Below are 27,920 nucleotides of genomic sequence, written 5' to 3' on the forward strand. Positions count from 1 at the left end.
ATTCATTTGTAGCGGTGCAATCCACTTGTCTTTATCAACAGCATTGACTACTTCTTCAGTTTCATTTTCACTGTTCACTAGGCCAACGAAGAATGTTTCACCCAGATCAGTGTCCTCCACTACATTGACAGATTTTTCCTTTTTAGCGCATGGTTTTCCTTTTGCAAAACATTGCTTGGCAAAGTGATTTTTTCCATTGCATTTGGAACACTGCTTACCAAATGCTGGACACTGCTTTTGCTTGTGCTGCGATCCACAGCGCTTGCATTGGAACATGACGTCACTCTTCTGCTGTGCAGGCTGCGACTTCCATCCCCTTGACACGGCATACACGTTGGCACCTCCCACGCTGCTGACTGCGGTGGACGCCATTTCACCAACTGTCTTGACATGCATCTGTGACAATTCTGCTGCATGACAAATTTTAATGGCATTCTCCAACGCCAATTCTGTCTCTCTCAACAGTCTTTCTCTGACTTTTTTGTCTTCTATGCCACATATAATCTGGTCCCTTAACATAGAGTTTTTCCGTGTAGCAAAGTTGCATGTTTGTGCTTTCAGCCTCAAATCAGTCACAAAACTGTCAAAACTTTCTCCATGAGCTTGCAGTCTTGAACAGAACACATATCTCTCATATGTCTCATTCTTCTTGGGAGAGCAATGAGGATCAAACTTTTCAATGACAACATCCAACTTGTTTTTGTCATCTGGATTGTCAAACACAAAAGTGTTGTAAACTTCAATGGCATGTGGGCCTGCTATTGTAAGCAGTAACGCTACCTTCCTTGCATCCGGCTTATCCTGCAGTCCCATAGCCGCCATGTACAGTTGGAACTGCTGCTTGAAGGTGCGCCAATTGCTGTCGACATTTCCACTCAGCATCAGCTTTTCAGGTGGCTTTTCACAATACACCACTTCAATCTTCGTTTACTCCTGGTACCATGTTATGTTATTGTTTTAAATAACACATCGTTGGATGACTTGTAGAACTGTCTTTTTAATCACGATCATATATTACAAACGCTACTTCACTACTCGTGCGTACAAGGTGTGTTCCTCTCTCAAGAGTCCTACCTGACATCCATCCATCCATCCATTTTCTACCGCTTATTCCCTTCGGGGGGCGCTGCAGCCTATCTCAGCTACAATTGGGCGGAAGGCAGGGTACACCCTGGACAAGTCGCCACCTCATCACAGGGCCAACACAGATAGACAGACAACATTCACACTCACATTCACACACTAGGGCCAATTTAGTGTTGCCAATCAGCCTATCCCCAGGTGCATATTTTTGGAGGTGGGAGGAAGCCGGAGTACCCGGAGGGAACCCACGCAGTCACGGGCAGAACATGCAAACTCCACACAGAAAGATCCCGAGGCCGGGATTGAACTCACGACTACTCAGGACCTTCGTATTGTGAGGCAGACGCACTAACCCCTCTTCCACCGTGCTGCCCCCTACCTGACACATACTATATATTGGTTCCTAGTCATTTGTAGACTCTTAGTCAAACACTATCATTACGCGCTGTATTAGTGATGGTCGGGTGATTGAACCACTTGAGCCAATTAATTCGAGAATTTCTCGAAGCTTTAATGCAACCTTCGGCACAATACTCCACCTGCTGGCCAAATGTGTAATTACAAACAACTGCATCTTATCCACATCCAAGTGTGATGCATTGATCTGAAAATGACAATGAATCACAATAAAATCAACAAAGTATAATAAAATATGTGTTTGGATTTTGCCAACATGGTAGAATCATACGATATGGCAGGTTGTGTTTTGTTTTTCTGTCACCTTGAGGAAATGGCATAAATCCAATCAATCCAATCCAATCCACTTTATTTATATAGCACATTTAAACAACAAACATGTTTCCAAAGTGCTGCACAGCAAAATAATATTAAAAACAATATTAAAAACAATATTAAAAACAATATTAAAAACAATAATCAAATATTGTCCTTAGCTCCACCAATGACTGAATAAAAACAAAAAATAAATAAATATAGAACCAATATAAAAACAATATGAAAATGAATATGATTAAAAACGATTTTAAGATAAAGAGGAAGATGACAATGTCATGTAACCTGTGTTTTAAAATGTCTATTTTTATTTAATGTTTTAATTGGTTTTCCCCTTTAAAATCGTTTTTAATCATATTTATTTTTATATTGTTTTTATATTTATTTATTGTTTGTTTTTATTTGGTGGAGCTAAGGATAATATTTGAATATTGTTTTTAATATTGTTGTCCAGCACTTTGGAAACATTTTTGTTGTTTAAATGTGCTATACAAATAAAGTGGATTGGATTGGATTGGGACATAACAGAGGAGATTTAGTTCATTTCTATTTTTGGTTTAAAGCAATTCTTTTTTCCTTTTTTGATGAAACCTACCACGGATCGGAGCGTGCCTCAACATTGACCCACGCCCACAACGGAGAAACGGATACAGACTTTTGTGTTTACTCCCTTTAATATACAGCAGCGGTGTCAAACATACGGCCCGCCGGCCGGATCAGGCTGGCAAACCGGTTTTATCCGGCCCGCGGGATGAGTTTGCTAAGTATAAAAAGTAGCCGAAAATTTTTGAATGAAATAAACTGCTGTTCTAAAGGTGTCCACTAGATGTCACAATAGCAATTCTTTGTATCTTTGTATATTATACTACATATGTAAAAAAAAAAACCCCACAGTAGATCAGTACATCAGTCGAGGAAAATGATCAAACTACATAAATAACATCCTGTAATTTGATTTTGATAGATTGAAAATTAACACCAATGAGTTGACTGATGAACATTATCACATCATTTATTCAGAAAGTAGAAATAACGACAAAAAAAGATAGGATACTATTAACCGCAACATGTAAGTGTAAAATAAACCCCAACAACATTATGATTTGTACATTTTCAGAATGTGCTTGTTCTATTTTTAAACAAAGAAAACAATCTGAAGTTGTCTTTATTTTTAAGTTATCGTGCCGTGATTTTACCAGTCCGGCCCACTTGGGAGTAGATTTTTCTCCATGTGGCCCCCCATCTAAAATGAGTTTGACACCCCTGATATACAGTCTATGGTTTACTTGCCGGAAAGGGAACCGAGTTCCGCCCCAACACAGCTAATAATTATGACATACGAATACTGGCAATCAAGAAAGAAACTATATACTGTATGTATAATAAATTACACATATGCACTTAATGTAACACCCGAACATATCTCAGCTTTATATCTGTATATATATATATATATATATATATATATATATATATATATATATATATATATATATATATATATAAATACATATATGTTTTTCAATTGTTTAAAAATATAAAAAATAATAACCGTTCGGTGCTGCATTACCCTTCATAGTTGCTGCTTAAAAAGGGGATCCGCGAGCTTGGTTTGAGCAAAAACGAGTTGATATATTTTTTACATTTTGTTGTTCCATCTCCTTTTACACATACATTGTGATTAGATAGTTGACAAATGACGCTGATTGGTCAAAATATGCAGGGAAGTTGCGGGCATTGGACAAAGTTGCGAGGCCGAGGATACATGTGCGAGGATTGGTTGGATTTGCGTATTTTATGCATTATTAAATGCAATAAATCGCCATACAAAGAAAATGTGTGTAGTATATTGAATAGCTCCCGCTCACCTGAAAGGGACAAGCGATTAAAAAAGGATGGAAATTGATATTTTTTCAAATTTTTGCCTATGTGTGCAGACTTCAGGGCAGACCGAGGCAAAATGTTCAATCCGACCCGCCTGACCTTCTACATCGTTTTTTTTAGACCTTTACCATCAAAGCTGTCACCGTCATTATGATATGCAGTGCTGTTTTTAAATGACCGTAAGTCTTCAACTATAGAAAGTATTTCAATGGTCGAAATCTGCGCTTTTGTGTGTTGTATGAGTTATTACGGTCATCTACGTCACAGCAGCTCAGATAGGAACAAAGCGGAGTGGGCGGGGTTTGTTTTCAGAGCAGCCAGCCCGAAACGCATGTGTCAGGAACAGATGCGGAAGCAGATTTTTACGTGATAATATATCATATTGTAGGTGTTTATTACACTTTGCATTCATATTTAGCAGTTTTTATTTTTTATTTTTGTTGTGTACTGCTTGATTGTAAAAGAGACACAACTATGGAGGAGCTGGTCTGAGGAGTAAAAGAGGAGCAATGTTCATATGTTGTTAATATTCAGTGTTTTATTGTTCATAGTTAATATTGTAAATCCCACTCTCTGTATTTTCATGCACATTTTGGGTGTCCCATTCAGTAAAAAACTGTAAAATCCGGGTTTTTTTTAGGTGGTCTGTCATAACATTTTTAGAACTCTATCGGACATTGTGACTTTTGGTATTAGTGTTCCTGAAAAAAAGGGACCCAAACACACATACTGTACTGCAGATTTTTACAGGTAAATGTGTATATAACATTTATACACACATACACATTGCCCCCCGCCCCCCAGACACATTTTTTCCTCTCACTGTGGCCCCCGAATCAAAATATTTGCCCAGCTCTGCTTTAGGGACACCCTGTATTATAAAACAGTTAGGACTATGTATCTATACAGATTACATATTAGTTGAGTGGATACAATGATATTCCTAACTACATTGTGTACATTTTCTGTGGGTATCATGTCACAAGAAATTGTTGCGTAACAATGCTGAGAGAAACATGGTACACAGCAATAAACATTAACATCTGCTGTACATAGTATTTCACTTCTGCTGTTTAGAATGATGTTTATATTTAGAATTAACATGATAAATTAGGGGAAATTACAAACCCCGTTTGCATATGAGTTGGGAAATTGTGTTAGATGTAAATATAAACGGAATACAATGATTTGCAAATCCTTTTCAACCCATATTCAGATGAATATGCTATTGTCAATGGAAATTACTGCTGTCATTTGATTATACTATAATCAAATGGCAGCAGTAATTTCCATTGGATTATTTTCTAAAATAAGTGTTTTGGCCCACTTACAATGACAGTAACACAACATATTGTTTTTCATGAGCTGTGTACTAGTATTGTATGTCTGGGTGGGGGTCCTGCTTTGGAAATAATTTGTACCCCTTTCCGATATCGCATTTAGTTACCACTAAAACATTCACATGTTGCACAATGAGATGTAAACATGGGATTGTGTACATTCCTGTAACTTTGTGTTTGTAAAATATATATTTATTAGTATTTCTTTAATATAATAACATCATTTCATGATTAATATTTATAAATTAAGATTAAATTAAGAAAAAAAACATTTTATTTTTCACTAAAGAAGGGTTCGGTGAATGCGCATATGAAACTGGTGGGGTTCAGTACCCCCGACAAGGTTAAGAACCACTGGACTACAATCTTCCATTTGAGAAACAAACTCATGTTTTCTTCTTTGTTTACCTTTTTCAACTGCTTTGCCGTGAGCCAGTCTCAGAGTGATGTTAAGGACCGCTTGAAGAACACACAGAATTCCAAAGGCCAGCAGAACCACGTGGACACGTTTGAATCCTGTACAACACACACGCACACACTCTCACATTCATGCAGTATAACAAGGAAATGCAGAAATGAAACAATAAAAACTCACTTCAATTAACCTTATAAAAATTGGTTGCAACAGTGTTGCCATGGTAACTGCAACTCTACGCACTTCAATATTAGTGCTGTCAAACGATTAAATTATACAATCAATCAATCAATGTTAAATTATAAAGCCCTAAATCACGAGTGTCTCAAAGGGCTGCACAAGCCATAACGACATCCTGGGCTCAGATCCCACATCAGGGCAAGAAAAAACTCAACCCAATGGGATGACAATGAGAAACCTTGGCGGGGACCACAGATGTGGGGACCCCTGCTGGGCAACCAGTGCAACGGACGTCGAGTGGATCTAGCATAATATAATCAGATTAATCACACCTTTGCATTTTGATTAATCACAAATCTTGCATGATTTAAAAACGTTAAAAAAGACCCTAATATTTAGACACATATTCAATTTTATTGTCAAAAGGTTATAGCAATTTTTTAATTTTTTTTTTAACTTGAATGCATGTTATTTATTTGCTCAGAAAGTGGCAACTGTTTTATCTAAAGTCCAGGCAGTATGCACTTATATGGGCAAATGCGGAACGCAAGCAAGCAGTCAGACATCAGCCTACATGTCATGAATATTCTAATATACTGTAAGTGACAAACTTAGCCCCTCCAACGAAACAAGCATTTTTCTTTGACCGCTAAACCTCACTGAACAAGTAGCTTCATTTACTTATCCAGTATTAAAATGATGTACAAACCCCGTTTCCATATGAGTTGGGAAATTGTGTTAGATGTAAATATAAACGGAATACAATGATTTGCAAATCCTTTTCAACCTATATTCAATTGAATGCATTACAAAGACAAGATATTTGATGTTCAAACTCATATACTTTTTTTTTTGCAAATAATAATTAACTTAGAATTTCATGGCTGCAACACGTGCCAAAGTAGTTGGGAAAGGGCATGTTCACCACTGTGTTACATGCCCTTTCCTTTAAACAACACTCAGTAAACGTTTGGGAACTGAGGAGACACATTTTTGAAGCTTCTCAGGTGGAATTCTTTACCATTCTTGTTTGATGTACAGCTTAAGTTGTTCAACAGTCCGGGGTCTCCGTTGTGGTATTTTAGGCTTCATAATGCGCCACACATTTTCAATGGGAGACAGGTCTGGACTACAGGCAGGCCAGTCTAGTACCCGCACTCTTTTACTATGAAGCCACGTTGATGTAACACGTGGTTTGGCATTGTCTTGCTGAAATAAGCAGGGGCGTCCATGGTAACGTTGCTTGGATGACAACATAAGTTGCTCCAAAAAACCTGTATGTACCTTTCAGCATTAATGGCGCCTTCACAGATGTGTAAGTTACCCATGTCTTGGGCACTAATACACCCCCATACCATCACAGATGCTGGCTTTTCAACTTTGCGCTTATAACAATCCGGATGGTTCTTTTCCTCTTTGGTCTGGAGGACACAACGTCCACAGTTTCCAAAAACAATTTGAAATGTGGACTCGTCAGACCACAGAACACTTTTCCACTTTGTATCAGTCCATCTTAGATGAGCTCAGGCCCAGCGAAGCCGACGGCGTTTCTGGGTGTTGTTGATAAACGGTTTTCGCTTTGCATAGGAGAGTTTTAACTTGCACTTACAGATGTAGCGACCAACTGTAGTTACTGACAGTGGGTTTCTGAAGTGTTCCTGAGCCCATGTGGTGATATCCTTTACACACTGATGTCGCTTGTTGATGCAGTACAGCCTGAGGGATCGAAGGTCACGGGCTTAGCTGCTTACGTGCAGTGATTTCTCCAGATTCTCTGAACCCTTTGATGGTATTACGGACCGTAGATGGTGAAATACCTAAATTCCTTGCAATAGCTGGTTGAGAAAGGTTTTTCTTAAACTGTTCAACAATTTGCTCACGCATTTGTTGACAAAGTGGTGACCCTCGCCCCATCCTTGTTTGTGAATGACTGAGCATTTCATGGAATCTACTTTTATACCCAATCATGGCACCCACCTGTTCCCAACTTGCCTGTTCACCTGTGGGATGTTCCAAATAAGTGTTTGATGAGCATTCCTCAACTTTATCAGTATTTATTGCCACCTTTCCCAACTTCTTTGTCATGTGTTGCTGGCATCAAATTCTAAAGTTAATGATTATTTGCAAAAAAAAAAAAGTTTATCAGTTTGAACATCAAATATGTTGTCTTTGTAGCATATTCAACCGAATATGGGTTGAAAAGGATTTGCAAATCATTGTATTCCGTTTATATTTACATCTAACACAATTTCCCAACTCATATAGAAACAGGGTTTGTACATTTACTACTGTAACATTACAGTATACTTTCATACCAGCATCACCCATACAGACATGAATTGTACATGCACAGGTGAAACAAATAATGCATCCAAATGTACCTACTTGGTGGCGTCTTGTGTTCTTTTGTAGGAAATTGCTCATATTCGTCTATTTCAATGCTGACTTGAGGGCCGTGAGATTTAAATACGGCAGCCATGTTGAAGCAATGGCAAGACACTAAGATGTGCTGGATGTAGTGTTGTGTAAAAGGAACTAGAACTATTTCATCATATCTTTCCTGTCACCAGCGTACCTGTGGCATTGTGTTGCTGCACGCCGCTTCATTCGACAAATGTCATTAGGCACAGTCCCGACATTCATGTGCCCTCAGTGTTATTGACTTCAAGGACACTTTTGAAGGATTCACGGTGGAAAACGGAGAGAAGTTATAGAATTCAACAAAATTTAATCAATGTTGGAACATCAGAATTCAAGCTGTATAATTAAAGAGATGGAGAATTATTTTACAAAACCCAAAACCAGTGAAGTTGACACGTTGTGTAAATGGTAAATAAAAACAGAATAGAAAGATTTGCAAATCCTTTTCAACTTATATTCAATTGAATATACTGCAAAGACAAGATACTTCAAGTTGGAACTGAGAAACTTAATTTATTTTTGCAAATAATCATTAACTTAGAATATAATGGCAGCAACACATTGCAAAAAAAGTTGGCAAGGGGACATTTTTACCACTGTGTTACATGGCCTTTCCTTTTAACAACACTTAAACGTTTGGGAACTGAGGAGACACATTTTTTGACGCTTTTCAGGTGGAATTATTTCCCATTTTTGCTTAAAGGCCTACTGAAACCCACTACTACCGACCACGCAGTCTGATAGTTTATATATCAATGATGAAATCTTAACATTGCAACACATGCCAATACGGCCGGGTTAGCTTACTAAAGTGCAATTTTAAATTTCGCACGGAATATCCTGCTGAAAACAACTCGGTATGATGACGCCTGCGTGTGACGTCACGGATTGTAGAGGACATTTTGGGACAGCATGGTGGCCAGCTATTTAGTCGTCTGTTTTCATCACAAAATTCCACAGTATTCTGGACATCTGTGTTGGTGAATCTTTTGCAATTTGTTCTATGAACAATGGAGACAGCAAAGAAGAAAGCTGTAGGTGGGAGGCGGTGTATTGCGGGCGGCTGCAACAACACAAACACAGCCGGTGTTTCATTGTTTACATTCCCGAAAGATGACAGTCAAGTTTTACCATTGGCCTGTGGACAACTGGGACAACAGAGACTCTTACCAGGAGGACTTTGAGTTGGATACGCAGACACGGCACCGTGAGTACGCATACAGCTGCGGCTTCCAAACATTTGATCGCTTGCCCGTACGTGCGTGCCGCTATGTGCATGTCACGTACGCAACTTTGGGGACTTTGGGGAAATATATGTGCTGTATGAACTTTGGGGAGGTGAACGGTACTTTGGGCTGTGGGATTGAGTGTGTTGTGCAGGTCTTTGAGTTGCATTGGCGGGTTATATGGACGGGAGGGGGGAGGAGTTTGTTATGCGGGATTAATTTGTGGCATATTAAATATAAGCCTGGTTGTGTTGTGGCTAATAGAGTATATATATGTCGTGTTTATTTACTGTTTTAGTCATTCTCAGCTGAATATCAGGTCCCACCCGCCTCTCACAGCATCTTCCCTATCTGAATCGCTCCCACTGCCCTCTCGTCCTTCACTCTCACTTTCCTCATCCACAAATCTTTCATCCTCGCTCAAATTAATGGGGAAATCGTCGCTTTCTCGGTCCGAATCGCTCTCGCTGCTGGTGGCCATGATTGTAAACAATGTGCGGATGTGAGGAGCTCCACAACCTGTGACGTCACGCTACTCGTCTGCTACTCCCGGTACAGGCAAGGCTTTTTTATCAGCGACCAAAAGTTGCGAACTTTATCGTCGATGTTCTCTACTAAATCCTTTCAGCAAAAATATGGCAATATCGCGAAATGATCAAGTATGACACATAGAATGGACCTGCTGTCCCCGTTTAAATAAGAAAATCGCATTTCAGTAGGCCTTTAACATTGGTTATTTAGAACATACTCATAATCTGTTTATGCAATCAAAGTTGCTCAAATTTGATGACCTTGTCAAATATAATACATTAATAATGTTATATAAAGCATTTAACAAATTATTGCCACCTAATCTACAACATTTTTTTATAAGACGAGCGCAGGATCATAACTTGAGAGGCTTTGGATATTTCTTATTGCCGAGAGCTCAAACCACTCGTAAACGTTTTTGTGTGTCTGTATGCGGAGTAAAACTATGGAACAAACTGGATTTACAACACAAGCAATGCTAAACTATTAATCAATTTAAACTATTACACAAACATGGGGTCTGATTCAACGATAGAGATGAGGGTCTTTAATTTGACCTGCTGCTGTACTCTGTCTCAAAGTGTTAACATGTGCTCAATGTTTCCTTACCATTATTGCTATGTTGTCTATTACCATTATTGCTATGTTGTCTATTACCATTATTGCTTTGTTGTCTATTACCATTGTTGGTATATTCATTCTTCCTACATTGTTGATACAAATTATTGTTACAGTGTAATAATTATTGTTACCTGTGGTAATACCACTATGATACAAAATGTGTATTATAATCCTTGAACAAAGTAAGAGTGAAACTCATGTGAATAATCACTGAATGGAGAACTGGGGTTGGGATTAAATAAATTCTCTTCTTCCCACTCCCTTTCAGGCAAAACTGGACAATCATGCATTACATACTATACATTACCTTTTGCACTATATTAATTTATATTATTATGTGTTGTCAACTTTGTACTTTTTTTATGTCATTGCCTGAAATAAATAAATAAATAAATAAATGAAAAAATGAAAGTTGTTCAACAGTCCAGGGGTCTCCGTTGTCGGTTTTTAGGCTTCATAATGCGCTGCACATTTTCAATGGGAGACAGGTCTGGACTACAAGCAGGCCAGTCTAGTACCCGCACTCTTTTACTACGAAGCCACGCTGTTGTAACACTTGCAGAATGTGGCTTGGCATTGTCTTGCTGAAATAAGCAGGGGCGTCCATGATAACGTTGCTTGGATGGCAACATATGTTGTTCCAAAACCTGTATGTACCTTTCAGCATTAATGGTGCCTTCACAGATGTGTAAGCTACCCATGCCTTGGGCACTAATACACCTCCATACCATCACAGATGCTGGCTTTTCAACTTTGCGCCTGTAACAATCCGGAGGCTTCTTTTCCTCTTTGGTCCGGAGGACACGGCGTCCACAGTTTCCAAAAACAATGTGAAATGTGGACTCATCAGACCACAGAACACTTTTCCACTTTGCATCAGTCCATGTCAGATGAGCTCGGGCACAGCGAAGCGTTTCTGGGTGTTGTTGATAAATGGTTTTGGCTTTGTATAGTAGAGTTTTAACTTGCAATACGAAGGTCCTGAGTAGTCCTGAGTTCAATCCCAGGCTCGGGATCTTTCTGTGTGGAATTTGCATGTTCTCCCCGTGACTGCGTGGGTTCCCTCCGGGTACTCCGGCTTACTCCCACCTCCAAAGACATGCACCAGGGGATAGGTTGATTGGCAACACTAAATTGTCCCTAATGTGTGAATGTGAGTGTGAATGTTGTCTATCTGTGTTGGCCCTGTGATGAGGTGGCGACATGTCCAGGGTGTACCCCGCCTTCCGCCCGAATGCAGCTGAGATAGGCTCCAGCACCCCCCGCGACCCCGAAAGGGACAAGCGGTAGAAAATGGATGGATGGACTTACAGATGTAGCGGCCAACTCTAAGAAGAATGGCATAGTGCCTATAAAGGGGGGCGAGCAGGGACTGAGGGTTAATGTTTTATGAATGGAAGTGAGGTGTGGGTTTTATGACCCCCCCCGCAAGAAGTGGGTGTGGCCTCCATGATCTCACTAGTTAAGGGAGGGCTAGCAGGGGAATGATTTATGACCCTTGAGGTGGGCATGACCTAAACCGGAAACAAAGTATACATCATATCCTGCCGCCTTTTTAATTTTTCACAGGAAAAATCCAGACTTTTTCACAGAAAAATCCAGATTTTTTGACAGAAAAAAATCCAGATTTTTTGACAGAAAAAAATCCAGATTTTTTGACAGAAAAAAAATCCAGATTTTTTGACAGAAAACATCCTGGCTTTTTGACAGAAAAAAATCCAAATTTTTTGACAGAAAAAAATCCAGACTTTTTGACAGAAAATATCCCGCCATTTTGTCAGAAAAAAACCCAACATTTTTAACAGACAAAATTCCAACTGTTTGACGGAATAAATCCTGACTTTTTGACAAAAAACATCCTGAGTTTTTGACAAAAAACATCCCGAGTCTTTGACAGAAAAATATCGACTTTTTGACAGAAAACATCCCGACTTTTTGACGGAAAAAATCTAGACTTTTTGCCAAAAATCATTACGACTTTTTGACTGAAAAAAATCCAGAATTTTTGACAGAAAAAAACAGACTTTTTGACAGAAAAATCTCGATTTTTTGATGGAAAAAAAATCCCGATTTTGTGAAGGAAAAAAATCCAGCCATTTTGACGGATAAAATCTCGATTTTCTGATGGAAAAAAATCCCGATTTTGTGAAGGAAAAAAATCCAGACATTTTGACAGATAAAATCCCGACTTTTTGACAGAAAATATCCCGACTTTTTGTCAGAAAAAATATCGACTTTTTGACGGAGAAAATCCCGACATTTTGACAGAAAAAATCCCGATTTTTTAACAGAAAAAAATCCCGATATTTTGACAGAAAAAATCCCGACATTTTTAACAGACAAAATTCCAACTTTTTGACAGAAAAAATCCCAACATTTTTAACAGACAAAATTCCAACTTTTTGACGGAATAAATTCTGACTTTTTGACAAAAAACATCCCGAGTTTTTGACAGAAAAAATATCAACTTTTTGACAGTAAACATCCCGACTTTTTGACAAAAAAAATCCCGACTTTTTGACAGAAAACATCCCGACTTTTTGACGGAAAAAATCGAGACTTTTTGCCAAAAATCATTACGACTTTTTGACTGAAAAAAATCCAGAATTTTTGACAGAAAAAAACAGACTTTTTTGACAGAAAAATCTCGATTTTTTGATGGAAAAAAATCCAGATTTTGTGAAGGAAAAAAATCCAGCCATTTTGACGGATAAAATCTTGATTTTCTGATGGAAAAAAATCCCGATTTTGTGAAGGAAAAAAATCCAGACATTTTGACAGATAAAATCCCGACTTTTTGACAGAAAATATCCCGACTTTTTGTCAGAAAAAATATCGACTTTTTGACGGAGAAAATCCCGACATTTTGACAGAAAAAATCCCGATTTTTTAACAGAAAAAAATCCCGATATTTTGACAGAAAAAATCCCGACATTTTTAACAGACAAAATTCCAACTTTTTGACAGAAAAAATCCCGACATTTGTAACAGACAAAATTCCAACTTTTTGACGGAATAAATTCTGACTTTTTGACAAAAAACATCCCGAGTTTTTGACAGAAAAAATATCGACTTTTTGACAGTAAACATCCCGAATTTTTGACAAAAAAATCCCGACTTTTTGACAGAAAACATCCCGACTTTTTGACGGAAAAAATCCCGACTTTTTGACAGAAAACATCCCGACTTTTTGACGGAAAAAATCGAGACTTTTTGACAGAAAAATCTCGATTTTTTGATGGAAAAAAATCCCGATTTTGTGAAGGAAAAAAATCCAGACATTTTGACAGATAAAATCTCAATTTTCTGATGGAAAAAAATCCAGATTTTGTGAAGGAAAAAAATCCAGACATTTTGACAGATAAAATCCCGACTTTTTGACAGAAAATATCCCGACTATTTGACGGAAAAAATCTCGACATTTTGACAGAAAAAAATCCCGATTTTTTAACAGAAAAAATCCCGATATTTTGACAGAAAAAAATCCCGATTTTTTAACAGACAAAATTCCAACTTTTTGACGGAATAAATTCTGACTTTTTGACAAAAAACATCCTGACTTTTTGACAAAAAACATCCTGAGTTTTTGACAGAAAAAATATTGACTTTTTGACAAAAAAAACATCCCGACTTTTTGACAGAAAAAATCCTGACTTTTTGACGGAATAAATTCTGACTTTTTGACAAAAAACATCCTGAGTTTTTGACAGAAAAAATATTGACTTTTTGACAAAAAAAACATCCCGACTTTTTGACAGAAAAAATCCTGACTTTTTCACAGAAAAAAATCCAGATTTTTTGACAGAAAAAAATCCTGACTTTTTAACAGAAAAAAATCCCGATATGTTGACACACAAAATCCCGATTTTTTGACAGAAAAAAATCCCGATTTTCTGACAGAAAGAAATCCAGACTTTTTGACAGAAAAAAATCCAGACTTTTTAACAGAAAAATCCCGATATGTTGACACACAAAATCCCGACATTTTGACAGAAAAAATCCCGACATTTTTTACAGACAAAATTCCGACTTTTTGACAGAATAAATCCCGACTCTTTGACAGACAAAATTTTGACTTTTTGCCAGAAAAAATCCCGACTTTTTCCTATCCCGGAGCATTTAAAGTTCCTTTCACTGGAACTAAGGGGCCAAACCCGTCTCCTTAAAAACAACCCCACACCATAATTCCTCCTCCACCAAATTTCACACTCTGTACAATGCAGTCCGAAATGTACCGTTCTCCTATATCGTCCATCAGATTGCCAGATGGAAAAGCGTGCTTCATCACTCCAGAGAAGGCGTCTCCACTGCTCTAGGGTTCAGTGGCGACGTGCTTTACACCATTGCATCCCACGCTTTGCATTGGACTTGGTGATGTATGGTTTGGATGCAGCTGCATCTAAACTGCTTGATTTAGCGCTGATCGTATTTATCCAGAGAGAACCTGACCACAAAAAGATGGCTGGACATCAATAAAATGTCAATAAACGTCAACAAAACTAAATATATCATATTTGGATATGATATAAAAATTTAAAACACAAATTATAATGGCTAATATTCAAATTTTAGGAATTATTATAGATGATAAACCAAACTGGAAACAACATTTTAATCATATAAAGAACAAATGATCAGAAATGACCACAGTATTACATTTAAAAAAAAACATACTCACAAATATTAACTACATTTATTGTACTCAACTTCTGTTGAGCAAACATTAATTATTGCGTAAAGGTCTGGGGACATACATATAAAACAATATTCGTATTACAAAAAGACAGCAGTTCAGATAATGCAATGGATTATCTAGATCCAACAAATTATTCAAAAAGTCTCACATTATAAAAGTACATGATCTTGTATGAAACACAACTGCTCAAATAATAATATGCTTCAAGAAGTGGTCCAAAAGATGTTTCAGATGTGAACCAGTAAATATGAACTAAGCGGGATGTATGTGTACTCAAAAGCAAAGGAATGAACAAATATGTATATCATACACTATATTGCCAAAAGTATTTGGCCACCTGCCTTGACTCACATATGAACTTGAAGTGCCATCCCATTCCTAACCCATAGGGTTCAATATGATGTTGGTCCACCTTTTGCAGCAATTACAGCTTCAACTCTTCTTGGAAGGCTGTCCACAAGGTTGCGGAGTGTGTTTATAGGAATTTTTGACCATTCTTCCAAAAGCGCATTGGTGAGGTCACACACTGATGTTGGTCGAGAAGGTCTGGCTCTCAGTCTCCATTCTAATTCATCCCAAAGGTGTTCAATCGGGTTCAGGTCAGGACTCTGTGCAGGCCAGTCAAGTTCATCCACACCACATCCATGTCTTTATGGACCTTGCTTTGTGCACAGTCATGTTGGAAGAGGAAGGGGCCCGCTCCAAAATATTCCCACAAGGTTGGGAGCATGGAATTGTCCAAAATGTTTTGGTATCCTGGAGCATTCAAAGTTCCTTTCACTGGAACTAAGGGGCCAAGCCCAACTCCTGAAAAACAACCCCACACCATAATTCCTCCTCCACCAAAATTCACACTCGGCCCAATGCAGTCCAAAATGCTCTGTAGCAACTGACTGTGCAGAAAGTCGGGGACCTCTTTGCACTATGCGCTTCAGCATCCGCTGACCCCTCTCTGTCAGTTTGTGGCTGAGTTGCTGTTGTTCCCAAACTCTTCCATTTTTTTATAATGAACTTTGGAATATTTAGAAGCGAGGAAATTTCACGACTGGATTTGTTGCACAGGTGGCATCCTATGACAGTTCAACGCTGGAAATCACTGAGCTCTTGAGAGCGGCCCATTATTTCACAAATGTTTGTAGAAACAGTCTCCATGCCTAAGTGCTTGATTTTATACACCTGTGGCCGGGCCAAGTGATTAGGAGACCTGATTCTGATCATTTGGATGGGTGGCCAAATACTTTTGGCAATATAGTGTATGTGTACTCAAAAGCAAAGGAATGAACAAATGTCAAACAAATATGTAAATCATATAAAGGAGTTCATCTATAGATTCATATACAATTAAAGCTGCAAGCAGCGATGGACGGGACCGACTTTGACGGCGCATAAAATCCAAACCGGAGCAGTAATTAAAACTCTTTGGTCAACTTTTAATCAGATGGGTTCAATCTCTCTCCTGTGCTAGTTTGAAGCCGACACGACAAACGCGCTCAGAGGAGATAATGTTTGAAAAAAGGTGACCGGTTTTTACAAAACTTTTGTTTTGAAGAGGGAATTGCAAACTTCCTGTTGATTTTTGCTGGGGGTTGTCAATATATGAAATGTAGGTCTAAGTGAGACCTACATAGAGGTTGTTGTTTCATGTCTCTAAGACATTCTTACAGGAAGTTACAGGCAGTTTTGTCTGAGTTTTCTTCCTCGGAGCAGTTGTGTCTGTGTTTTCTTCCTAGGGGGCGCTAGAGCGCAATTTTGAGTTTTGGGGTTGGGTTTTTTATTAGATCACAATTTTTGCCAGTCCTGGTGTGTGTGTCCAGTTTGGTGAGTTTTGAAGCATGTTAAAGGGGTCAAATTACAGCTCAAAGAGGCAAAAGTGACTGTTTTTAGTAAACTTTTGTTCTGAAGGGGGAATTGCCAACTTCCTGTTGATTTTTACTGAAGGATGTCAATGTATGAAATCTAGGTCTAAGTCAGACCTACATAGAGGTTTTTGTTTCATGTCTCTACGACATTTCTACCCGAAGTTGCAAGCAGTTTTGTCTGTGTTTTTTCCTAGGGGGCGCTAGAGCACAATTTTGAGTTTTGGTGTTTGGTTTTTTATTAGATGGCAATTTTCGCTAGTCCTGATTTGTGTGTCGAATATGGTGAGTTTTGAAGCATCTTAAGGGGGTCAAATTACAGTTCAAAGAGGCGTCGGAATAATAATAATAAAACGGACAAAATACAATAGGGTCCTCTGTCCCAAAGGGACATTGCGGTCCCTAATTAGATATATGAAGAAGATTGTGTTACACAACAATGATGTCACACATGTTGTATGCGCTTATGTTTGCCTGGCCATCTGCAAACAAACGACCACAGTGGCCATGGCTCAATTAAAGGGCAAATGAAAATCCCTGGGCTCAACTGATCCTAAAGTTGCTGTAATCTCAGCCAATCTCTTTCCAATCGTCGACCTAATCAAGAGTTGTGAGCATCTCACAGGCATGAAACATACAGGGCCAAAGGAGAGGGTATCCCACATTCATACCTCAAAAGTCTCCAACCAAACCTGGGGCAAAGACGAGTCCGCGAAGTGGTGCAAGCTCCGGACTCAGGGGGTTGGCCAGGTGGTCTTGAAGGATGACAACATCAGCCCTTCCTACCACCTGGGGTTGCCCATGACATGTAGGTATGTTTTATGACGAGTGGGCCCTGCTAAACGGGGCCTGTTCTTAACGAGCTCGCTCCCCTACCCGTTCACGAAGTACTGTACATTGCTCATCCCGAAGATCAGGAGACCAATGCTGGACTCTCGATCGTGATGAATGTGTGAGCCTCACGGCAGAAAACATTAAAAAATGAAACTCAGCAGCCGATATTGACAGTAAAAAGTCGTTCTCGCAATTGTTGGATATAAATTTAAACCATAACCAAGCATGCATCACTATAGCTCTTGTCTTAAAGTAGGTGTACTGTCACGACCTGTCACATCACGCCGTGACTTATTTGGAGTTTTTTGCTGTTTTCCTGTGTGTAGTGTTTTAATTCTTGTCTTGAGCTCCTATTTTGTTGTTGATTGTCATGTCATGTACGGATGTACTTTGTGGACGCCGTCTGCTCCACACGCTGTAAGTCTTTGCTGTCGTCCAGCATTCTGTTTTTGTTTATTTTGCAGCCAGTTCAGTTTTAGTTTAGCTTTACATAGCCATCCCTAAGCTTCAATACCTTTTGTTTATTTATGGTTCAAGCGTTAAGATTCCTTTTTACCGGCACGCTGCCTCCCGCTGTCGTCTGCATATCACCACAAACCATGTTCCCGACATCTACGCAGCAATTAGCTACCTGCTGCCACCTACTAATATGGAAGAGTATTGCATGGTTACTCTGCTGAGCTCTAGACAGTACAGACACTCAATAACAGCACATTATTTGCGGATTATAATTACTGGTTTGCAAAAAATATTCTTAACCCAATTAGGTGAAATTACATAATCTCCCACGGACACACCAGGCAATATCTCACAGTACACGAGTGTGCCGCAGCACAGTGGTTGAAAAACACTGTTGTACAAAACCTTAACAGATTTAACAGGGAAAAGGTTTTTCTCAAGCGTGCATTTTCATGTGTTCTTTCAGCACATTTTTATGCGCAAAACCTTTACCACACTTTGAGCAGGAAAAAGGTTTTTCTCCAGTGTGTATTCTCATGTGCGCTTTCAAATGGTATCCTTGAGTAAAATCTTTGCCGCAGATTGAACAAGAAAAAGGGTTTTCTCCAGTGTGCATTCTCATGTGTCCTTTCAGCACATTTTTATGCGCAAAACCTTTACCACACTTTGAGCAGGAAAAAGGTTTTTCTCCAGTGTGTATTCTCATGTGCGCTTTCAAATGGTATTCTTGAGTAAAATCTTTGCCACAGATTGAACAAGAAAAAGGTTTTTCTCCAGTGTGTATTCTTGTGTGTATTATCAAATGTTGCCTTTGAGTACAACCTAGCCCACAGACTGAACAGGTAAAAGGTTTTTCTCCAGTGTGTGTTCTTGTGTGTGTTATCAAATGATGCTTTTGAGTAAAACATAGACCACAGATTGAGCAGGAAAAAGGTTTTTCTCCAGTGTGTATCCTCATGTGTGTTTTCAGTTGACAACAGTATTTAAAAGTTTTGCCACAGTCAGAACATGTCAAGTGTGTGTTGTCAGTGTGACATGTCTTATTAAAGTGTGTGTTGTCAGTGTTATTAACGTGTGTGTTGTCAGTGTGACATGTCTTATCAGCTTCAGAGTCTTCATCATCAGTGTCAGGAGAGTGTGACCTTGATAGTGGAGCTAAGATTGTGACTGCTTGTGATCCTCCACAGTGGTCTCCATCAGCTTCTGTTGAGCTGCTGCTTGGAGGCTCCACATCTCTCTTCTCCTCACTTTCACCTTTGGCCTCATCATCTTCACTCTTCACGATAACACAGACCACTTGGTCATCCTCAAGTCCTTCAAACTCCTCCTGACTGATGCTGTGTTTCTCCTCTTCCTCTTTAATGTGAGCAGAGCTGTGACTCCTCTTTTTCTGTAATGTGACGGGGGAATGCGACTCCTTTATGTAAGAGGTAAGTTGCTCCTCCCCCTCTTTAATGTGGGCTTGCTTTGGCTTCTCCTCTTCCCCTTTAATGAAGGGATACTGCAGCTCCTCCTCCTCTTCCTCTTTAATATAGGGGGGCTGAGGCTTATCCTGCTCCATTCTTGAGGTCCACTTGCTGCTCGGGGGAAGACGTTCTCCAGAGATGTCTGCAGGACACAAGAAAACAAACACATGGTTTAGAAAAGTCCAGCTTTGCTCAGTCACATGAGACATCGTCCTACATATGTTGTAATAATGTCCTTGACAGGGTTCGTAAACCTTTTCCATGGCCAAATTCAAGCACTTTTTGAGGACTTTCAAGATCAATTGTCTAGTTTTTCCAGTACCCTTCAAAAGGCGAAAACCAGTGTGAATCAATCCATAGCCTTGTTGTTTGAGGTCACCGAAAGCTGTCTGTAGGAAAAATACGGAAAATCTGCTAAAACCTAAGCCTAACATTGAGCCAGCCGTCGTCATTAACTGAATGGGGCATAGAAAATGAAGCAGTGTTTGTGTAGACTATTCAATGTCATTGGTGTTTGCAAACGTGTCTCCATTTGTGTTGTTTTTCACATTTCTTGTTTTTTTTTAACTTACAGCACTCAATGACACCGAAGAGCGCGGATTGATTCACACTGTCTTTGTGCTTGTAAACTGCATGATGTGATATAAATACACATACCCTCAAAATGTCAATTTTAGTCATTTATTAACAAAACGGTTCCATATTAATAAAAAGATAATAAATTAAAAGAAAACATTTTGTTTGTTTCACAACACCTCAGTCACCTTTCATTAAGCATATCTAGCCTTATAACTGTGGCTATGATAACAAATCGATTTGTAGTTGAGGGAAGTTCTTAACCTTATAATTTATCATTGACAAACGCTCACTTTTTTCCTTTCATAGCTCGTGATAACTGTCCGTAATTAACATGTAATCTAGCGCTGATCTCACAGTTTAGGTCGAGCATGTACCAAAAGGTTAGAAAACTAAACTTTCGCTAACATTAGTTAACTTGTAGGGCTAGTAATCTCTGTGGCTTACCTTTCATATGAAGCGAGAGCTGACTCTCCCATTGCGAAAAGCTGGATTTCCTTTTTGCATACTTTGCAGCAGGCTACATGTGGATTTGGTCCACGCTTTATCCAAAGTTTGTATTTGTCATTTTCTATCCAATGCTCATTAAAACGAAAACCTCCCGGCATGATGGACCGATGCACCACTGTCCTCTTGGAGGCGACACAGAGCCGTATATACGGCTCTGGCATGACAACAACCTAATGTAAGGGCTCGTGCAAAGCTGACAGATCAAGCATGTAGCTTCAATTTTTAAGGAAACTTGTTTTATTTTTTTCCCATTTTATAATTAGCCTATTGAGTCAGACTGCTGAGAAATATGATGAACAAGCATCACCCAAAATTCAAGCATTTTTCAAACCTTGAAAACACAACATAAAATCCAATAATTTTCAAGGTTCTTAAAGCATCCGTATGAACCCTGAAAGTAGGTATGTTACAATTGGCCACTGACCTGCTTATTTGTGGTCACCTTGCTACTTAATTAAAGATTAATCAATTTATTTTTAATTTCTTCTTTTGAGTAATTTAATCTGGGTTGCTAAACTAATCCATTTACTTTTATTTCATGCATTTATGCCAGATAATAAGAGAGCAATGATGAAGTTCACTTTCCAAATTGCAGGTCACACATTTCTCCCTTGTTTTCATGGATAATCCAGGACAAAACAGCAATTCATTTTTGAACTTCAAAAATGTAGAGCTCCCTAAATATTTGGCCTATCACAATGGTTCAAATACATTTGGAAAACGTTTTTTCCGAGATCTTTGTGAATGAAGCGCACATTTGTAGTTGTTTCCCCATATTTCTACACAATAACTCAGATATGGTAACACTAGTAAGCAGTAGAGAATATGAAGTGATTTTTGATCTAGAATAAAGAAAAACATGTTCTAGATGAAATATCTTGTGCGACATCATGCACAAAAGTGCACTTTATTGGGTTTAAACTATTTTAGTGGCGTTCTGTACAAAAAGTGCACCTTAATTTAGTGTTGTTTTGCGATATCAACTTAGCGACATGCACAAAAGTGCACTCATAGCTTGTTTTAAAATGTCTGACAATCTTGCACTTTCTGTTTGGAATTGACATGAATGTTTGTGCCACTGCTTAATAACTGTTTAATAAATACATTTTGTTAAATTGACTTAGTTGTGATTTCCCTCTGCATGGAAGTTTAAAATGAGCATATATTAATGTAGTATGAAGAAGAATGTTTTAATGTAGACACATAAAATCATCATACTGCTGTGATTATATGCATCAAGTGTTCATTCAAGGCTAAGGCAAAATATCGAGATATACATTGTGTATCGTGACATGGCCTAAAAATATTGATATATTAATAAAAGGCCATATCGCCCAGCCCTAGTGAAGGACATACAGTATTTGATTTCCTATTATGCAACCAATTTGTATTTTATAGTTTTTGAAATATCTTGTGTGACATCATGCCCAAAAAGTGCACTTTATTTGTTTTAAACTATTGTAATGGCGTTCTGTACAAAAAGTGCACTTTAATTTAGTGTTGTTTTGATGTCATCTTAGTGACATCATGCACAAAAGTGCACTAATAGCTTGTTTTAAAATGTCTCTGACAATCTTGCACTTTCTGTTTTGGAAATGACATGAATGTTTGTGCCACTGCTTAATAACTGTTTAATAAATACAGTTATGTGCAATTGACTTAGTTGTGATTTCCCTCTCTGCATGAACGTTTAAAATGAGCATATATTAATGCAGTATGAAGAAGAATGTTTTAATGTAGACACATATAATCATCATACTGCTGCGATTATATGCATCAAGTGTTCATTCAAGGCTAAGGCAAAATATCGAGATACATGTCGTGTATCGTGTCATAAAAAAATACAATCATGTGTGCTTACGGACTGTATCCCTGCAGACTGTATTGATATAAAGTAAAAATAAAAGTAAAGTACCAATGATTGTCATACACACACTAGGTGTGGCGAAATTATTCTTATATATATTGATATATAATGTAGGAACCAGAAATATTAATAACAGAAAGAAACAACCCTTTTGTGCGAATGAGTGTGAATGAGTGTAAATGGGGGAGGGAGGTTTTTTGGGTTGGTGCACTAATTGTAAGTGTATCTTGTGTTTTTTATGTTGATTTAATAAAAAAAACAAAAAAACATATATATATATATATATATTTTTTTTTAAATTTATATTTCTTGTGCGGCCCGGTGGTTGGGGACCACTGTCTTAAACTATTGTAATGGCGTTCTGTACAAAAAGTGCACTTTAATTTAGTGTTGTTTTGGTATGTCATCTTAGTGACATCATGCACAAAAGTGCACTAATTAGGGCTGCAGCTAACGATTATTTTTCTATCGATTAATCTATAGATTATTTTTTCGATTAATCGGTTAATCTATAGATTATTTTTTCGATTAATCTATAGATTATTTTTCCTTTTACCGATTATTTTTTTTATTTAAAATTAAGATGAAAAAAATAAATTTAGGCCAGTTTTTTCAAAAGGCATGGCTTTTATTTACAAAAAAAAAAAGTATGGCCACTCAGTCAACATTGAAAACATGGCAAAACATTCTGTAACACTGTAAACATTTGTGCCAATCTAAATATTCTGGAGCACTGTAAACATTAAGTATTGCTTTTAAAATGTGCAAAATAAACATCCAGTCCAACACAGTACACTATAACCAATTCTACTCATTCCAGTGAGTGACTAACAGTTGTAATGAAGAAAGGTTAGCATGTCTACATGCTCTGGGGTGAGGCTGGTTCTTTTCTTGTTTACAATATTCCCAGCAGCTGAAAATAGGCGCTCAGAAGGGGTCGATGTGGCTGGAACTGAGAGGTAAGACCGAGCCAGCATTGCCAGATTTGGAAACCTTGCCTGATGTTCTTTCCACCATTTTAATGGGTTTTCATCCTTGGAAATGGGGGATTCTCCAAAATAAGACACTAACTCGTTTCTGACCATTTCAGCATCATTACTGTCATTGTTGTCTTCCTCATTGTTGCTGAGTTCATCTGAATCTGAGCCAAGAAGTGTGTCTAGTAAAGATACAGGCCGCCTGTCAGCATCTGGTCTTTCCACTTGCATTGCTGTGCCCTGTTGAGCGTGTGTCTCCTTTTCCCTTCTTTTCTCCTCCAGAACTATTGCATGCAGCTTGTATTGAACTTTTAAACACTCATCTGCAGTCAGGAATTTCAGCTTCCTGAATCGTGGGTCAAGTGGAGCTGCTAATATGCACACATTTGGTCCATCATCTTTGAATGTGGTCTTGGCTTCCCACCTGGATGTTATCTCATGTGCAGCAGTGACCTGGAAACACTTGATTGATGCATTTTCAAAAGCAGTTTGTGTAGCCTTCCGAAGCCCTTTGACCAGCAGAGGGACAGCGGAAACTGTTACATAAGATTCTCCACTCAGGTACACAGTTGCACATTCAAAAGGTTTCAGAACTTGTTCAAGTTCTTCAAGCAAGCTCCACTGGTCAGCCTTAAGATCCAGAAAATGCTTCCCTCTTTGAGTGACCTCCGGATCTGACAGAGTTGCTGTTATTGGCCACCTCTGCTCAAGCAGGCGACTAATCATGTAAAAGGAACTGTTCCATCTCACAGACACATCTTGTATGAGGCTGTGGTCTGGAGAACCCATTTGTTTTTGCTTAACCTTTAGTTTTGTACTGGATAGCTCACTTTTTCTGAAGTGCTCGACCAAACTTCTTGCTGCTCCTAAAGCTCTGCTGATGTGGTTGTCCTTTAGAGCATGGTTAACTACAAGCTGTAGAGTATGGCCAACACATCTGAGGGATGAAACACCATGTCTTTCCTCAAGAACTCTTAAAGCTGCAACAACATTTGCAGCATTGTCATGTACAATGACTTGTACTAGTTTTATGTTTATTTCAAACTTATTGACAACATCCTCAATCCAAGAGGCAATGTTTTCTGCAGTGTGCTTTTCATTGAGGGGCATTGTTGTCAAGTTAATTGAGGTAAGCTCCCACTCATCATTAACAAAGTGAATGGTGACACCAAGGTAAGCTTCAGTGGCCATACTTGTCCATGCATCAGTTGTGAGTGTCAGTTTTCCTTTCACATTTTTCAGGATTGCTTTGACTTCATTCATTTTCTTTGTGTATTTTTGCTCCATAAGCTTAGTGAAGTGGGTTCTTGATGGTAGTGTGTAGCCAGAGTGAAACCGTTTGATCATTTTTTGAAACCCTTCCCCTTCTACCATATTTAATGGCCTCATGTCTATGACCATCATTTCCAGGACACCATCAGTCAGGTCAGCGGCCACTTGGGGTGTGCATTCAGTCCCATGCCTCTTTGGAAAAAAATCCTGGACACTGCTTTGTCGTTTGCTGCAACATAAGAGACAACAATTAATTTTCATTTTAAATATACCCAAATACAGCTTACTTTAATACAAAAGGTTAATTAAACTACACACATTATCTTGTTAAATTGGTTTAATAACACAACAATGATAGTATGATTAAAGTGAAGTTAATTGTTCGTTTGTACATAGCATATGTAACTGTTAATGTTGTAAAAGGTATTTGCACAACTTATTAACGTTAGCGTTAAAGATAGTATATGTAACTGTTAATGTTGTAAAAGGTATTTGCACAACTTATTAACGTTAGCGTTAAAGATAGTATATGTAACTGTTAATGTTGTAAAAGGTATTTGTACAACTTATTAACGTTAGCGTTAAAGAGGAGCGCGTCTTTGTAAACACTGAACAGGCACGCCAAACGCGCCTCTCAGAGCAAAACGGTGCTTTAGTTTATGAATTTACAATGCAGATACAAATGACACATTCATGTTTTTGTGTAATGATGACAACGTATACTCACGCGGATGATTGACTCGTTGATGGTGATGGGAAGAACGCTGTCGGATGTTTTCTTTTTAGATGCTCGTTCATAGCCGTTGTGCTGCTGTGATACGCCATTTCCGCTCGACACAGTGTGCATAAAACAACATTATTAGGCCGTTTATTAAAATACTCCCACACTTTTGACGACTTTTGGCGTGTTTTTTTCCCCTCGCTCGCATCGTTTGCTCTGCGCTCCGCCATGACAGTGGTGTGACGTAAGTATGTGACGCGTCGACGCACAAAAATGACGTCGACGTATTTACGTAACCGATGACGTCGACTATGTCGACGCGTCGTTTCAGCCTTAGCACTAATAGCTTGTTGTAAAATGTCTCTGACAATCTTGCACTTTCTGTTTTGGAAATGACATGAATGTTTGTGCCACTGCTTAATAACTGTTTAATAAATACAATTATGTGCAATTGACTTAGTTGTGATTTCCGTCTCTGCATGAAAGTTTAAAATGAGCATATATTAATGCAGTATGAAGAAGAATGTTTTAATGTAGACACATAGAATCAGTGTTAATTTAAAGGGGAACATTATCACAATTTCAGAAGGGTTAAAACCATTAAAAATCAGTTCCCAGTGGCTTATTTTATTTTTCGAAGTTTTTTTCAAAATGTTATCCATCACGCAATATCCCTAAAAAAGATTCAAAGTACCTGATTTTAACCATCGTTATATACACCCGTCCATTTTCCTGTGACGTCACATAGTGATGCCGATACAAACAAACATGGCGGATAGAACGGCAAGTTTATAGCGACATTAGCTCGGATTTAGACTCGGATTTAAGCGGCTTAAGCGATTCAACAGATTACGCATGTATTGAAACGGACGGTTGTAGTGTGGAGGCAGGTAGCGAAAACGAAATTGAAGAAGAAACTGAAGCTATTGAGCCATATCGGTTTGAACCGTATGCAAGCGAAACCGACGAAAACGACACGACAGCCAGCGACACGGGAGAAAGCGAGGACGAATTCTTCTAACCAACGATTGGTATGTGTTTGTTTGGCATTAAAGGAAACTAACAACTATGAACTAGGTTTACAGCATATGAAATACCTTTGGCAACAACATGCACTTTGAGAGTGCAGACAGCCCAGTTTTCATCAATTAATATATTCTGTAGACATACCCTCAGCCGCACTCTTTTCCTGGGGGTCTGGCGGCAGATTTCTTTGACTTTATCGTTGGAAATGCATCTGCTTTGAGTGTCGCAGGATATCCACACATTCTTGCCATCTCTGTCGTAGCATAGCTTTCGTCGGTAAAGTGTGCGGAACAAACGTCCAATTTCTTGCCACTTTTGCATCTTTGGGCCACTGGTGCAACTTGAATCCGTCCCTGTTCGTGTTGTTACACCCTCCGACAACACACCGACGAGGCATGATGTCTCCAAGGTACGGAAAACAGTCGAAAAAATGGAAAATAACAGAGCTAATCTGACTCGGTGTTTGTAATGTGTTTGAGAAAATGGCGGATTGCTTCCCGATGTGACGTCGCGTTGTGACGTCATCGCTCCGCGAGCGAATAATAGAAAGGCGTTTAATTCGCCAAAATTCACCCATTTAGAGTTCGAAAATCGGTTAAAAAAATATATGGTCTTTTTTCTGCAACATCAAGGTATATATTGACGCTTACATAGGTCTGGTGATAATGTTCCCCTAAGGCAAAAATATCGAAATATATATCATGTATCGTGACATGGCCTAAAAATATTGAGATATTAATAAAAGGCCTTATTGCCCTAACTGGAACTGAACTTTGCAATTGTGATATTTTAAAAGATATATTTAGCATTTAATTGTTTTTGTCAGAATTTACAGTCAACAGAATGTGTCTGCATCTTACATTTCCTTTCCTTTCCTTTCACAACAGTTTCATACATATATGTCAGGGCCAAATTACACGTCATCATTCTCACACAATAATACATTTTACAAACGTCCGCAGCCATTTTGCAGCACGGCCGTTTGCCGTGACATCTCAAAGGACTCCACACACAAAGTCATTGACTCGACATTTCAACATCAACAATCCGACACACACCTTGTCAAACTTGTCATGAAACCTTCCGATGAATGAAAATAGACATTTGTGTGATTTTCACCGTGTACCAACCTGAAAAGCAGGTAAATGTCAACAGTCTCAGGCACCGAATATCTTCTTTCTGCTTCCGGCGTCCGTCCGGTGAGGAGGCGGAAATGCCCTCAAGCAT

At 38.6% G+C, this 27,920-nt stretch overlaps 3 protein-coding genes across 4 annotated transcripts in view; all 3 read right to left on the minus strand.

The window, feature by feature from the left end:
- Window positions 1-8,135, minus strand: part of LOC133624639 (CD209 antigen-like protein C) — a 42,113-nt gene extending 33,978 nt beyond the window's left edge. For both annotated transcript variants that reach the window (XM_061988380.1, XM_061988379.1), the window contains exons 1-2: window positions 8,020-8,135; window positions 5,448-5,555 (exon numbers count right to left, since the gene is read on the minus strand). In XM_061988380.1, the coding sequence (XP_061844364.1) occupies window positions 5,448-5,555; window positions 8,020-8,113 (202 nt within the window). In that variant the 5' untranslated portion in view covers window positions 8,114-8,135. The remainder of the gene's footprint in view (window positions 1-5,447; window positions 5,556-8,019) is intronic.
- Window positions 8,136-15,096: 6,961 nt separating this feature from the next.
- Window positions 15,097-27,920, minus strand: LOC133624638 (uncharacterized). Its single transcript, XM_061988378.2, has 2 exons — window positions 27,824-27,920; window positions 15,097-19,886 (listed from the first exon to the last, which is right to left on the minus strand). The coding sequence occupies exons 1-2, from the start codon at window positions 27,918-27,920 to the stop codon at window positions 18,715-18,717; spliced, it is 1,269 nt and encodes a 422-aa protein (XP_061844362.2). The 3' UTR covers window positions 15,097-18,714.
- On the minus strand, window positions 23,249-27,810 carry LOC133624635 (E3 SUMO-protein ligase ZBED1-like). The gene is made up of 2 exons (XM_061988376.2): window positions 25,674-27,810; window positions 23,249-25,175 (listed from the first exon to the last, which is right to left on the minus strand). The coding sequence occupies exons 1-2, from the start codon at window positions 25,895-25,897 to the stop codon at window positions 23,525-23,527; spliced, it is 1,875 nt and encodes a 624-aa protein (XP_061844360.1). The 5' UTR covers window positions 25,898-27,810; the 3' UTR covers window positions 23,249-23,524.

The sequence above is a fragment of the Nerophis lumbriciformis genome, linkage group LG27 (assembly GCF_033978685.3).
Source record: "Nerophis lumbriciformis linkage group LG27, RoL_Nlum_v2.1, whole genome shotgun sequence".
In the NCBI taxonomy this organism is placed as follows: Eukaryota; Metazoa; Chordata; class Actinopteri; order Syngnathiformes; family Syngnathidae; genus Nerophis; species Nerophis lumbriciformis.

Excerpts from the sequence above, each read along its gene's own strand:
- LOC133624635 (XM_061988376.2), bottom strand. The coding sequence starts at position 25,897 with ATGGCGGAGCGCAGAGCAAACGATGCGAGCGAGGGGAAAAAAACACGC. Across the intron at positions 25,176-25,673 it reads TCAACGAGTCAATCATCCGC|CAAACGACAAAGCAGTGTCC; the intron begins GTGAGTATACGT and ends CTTATGTTGCAG.
- LOC133624638 (XM_061988378.2), bottom strand. The coding sequence starts at position 27,920 with ATGCTTGAGGGCATTTCCGCCTCCTCACCGGACGGACGCCGGAAGCAG. Across the intron at positions 19,887-27,823 it reads GACATTTACCTGCTTTTCAG|ACATCTCTGGAGAACGTCTT; the intron begins GTTGGTACACGG and ends TGTGTCCTGCAG.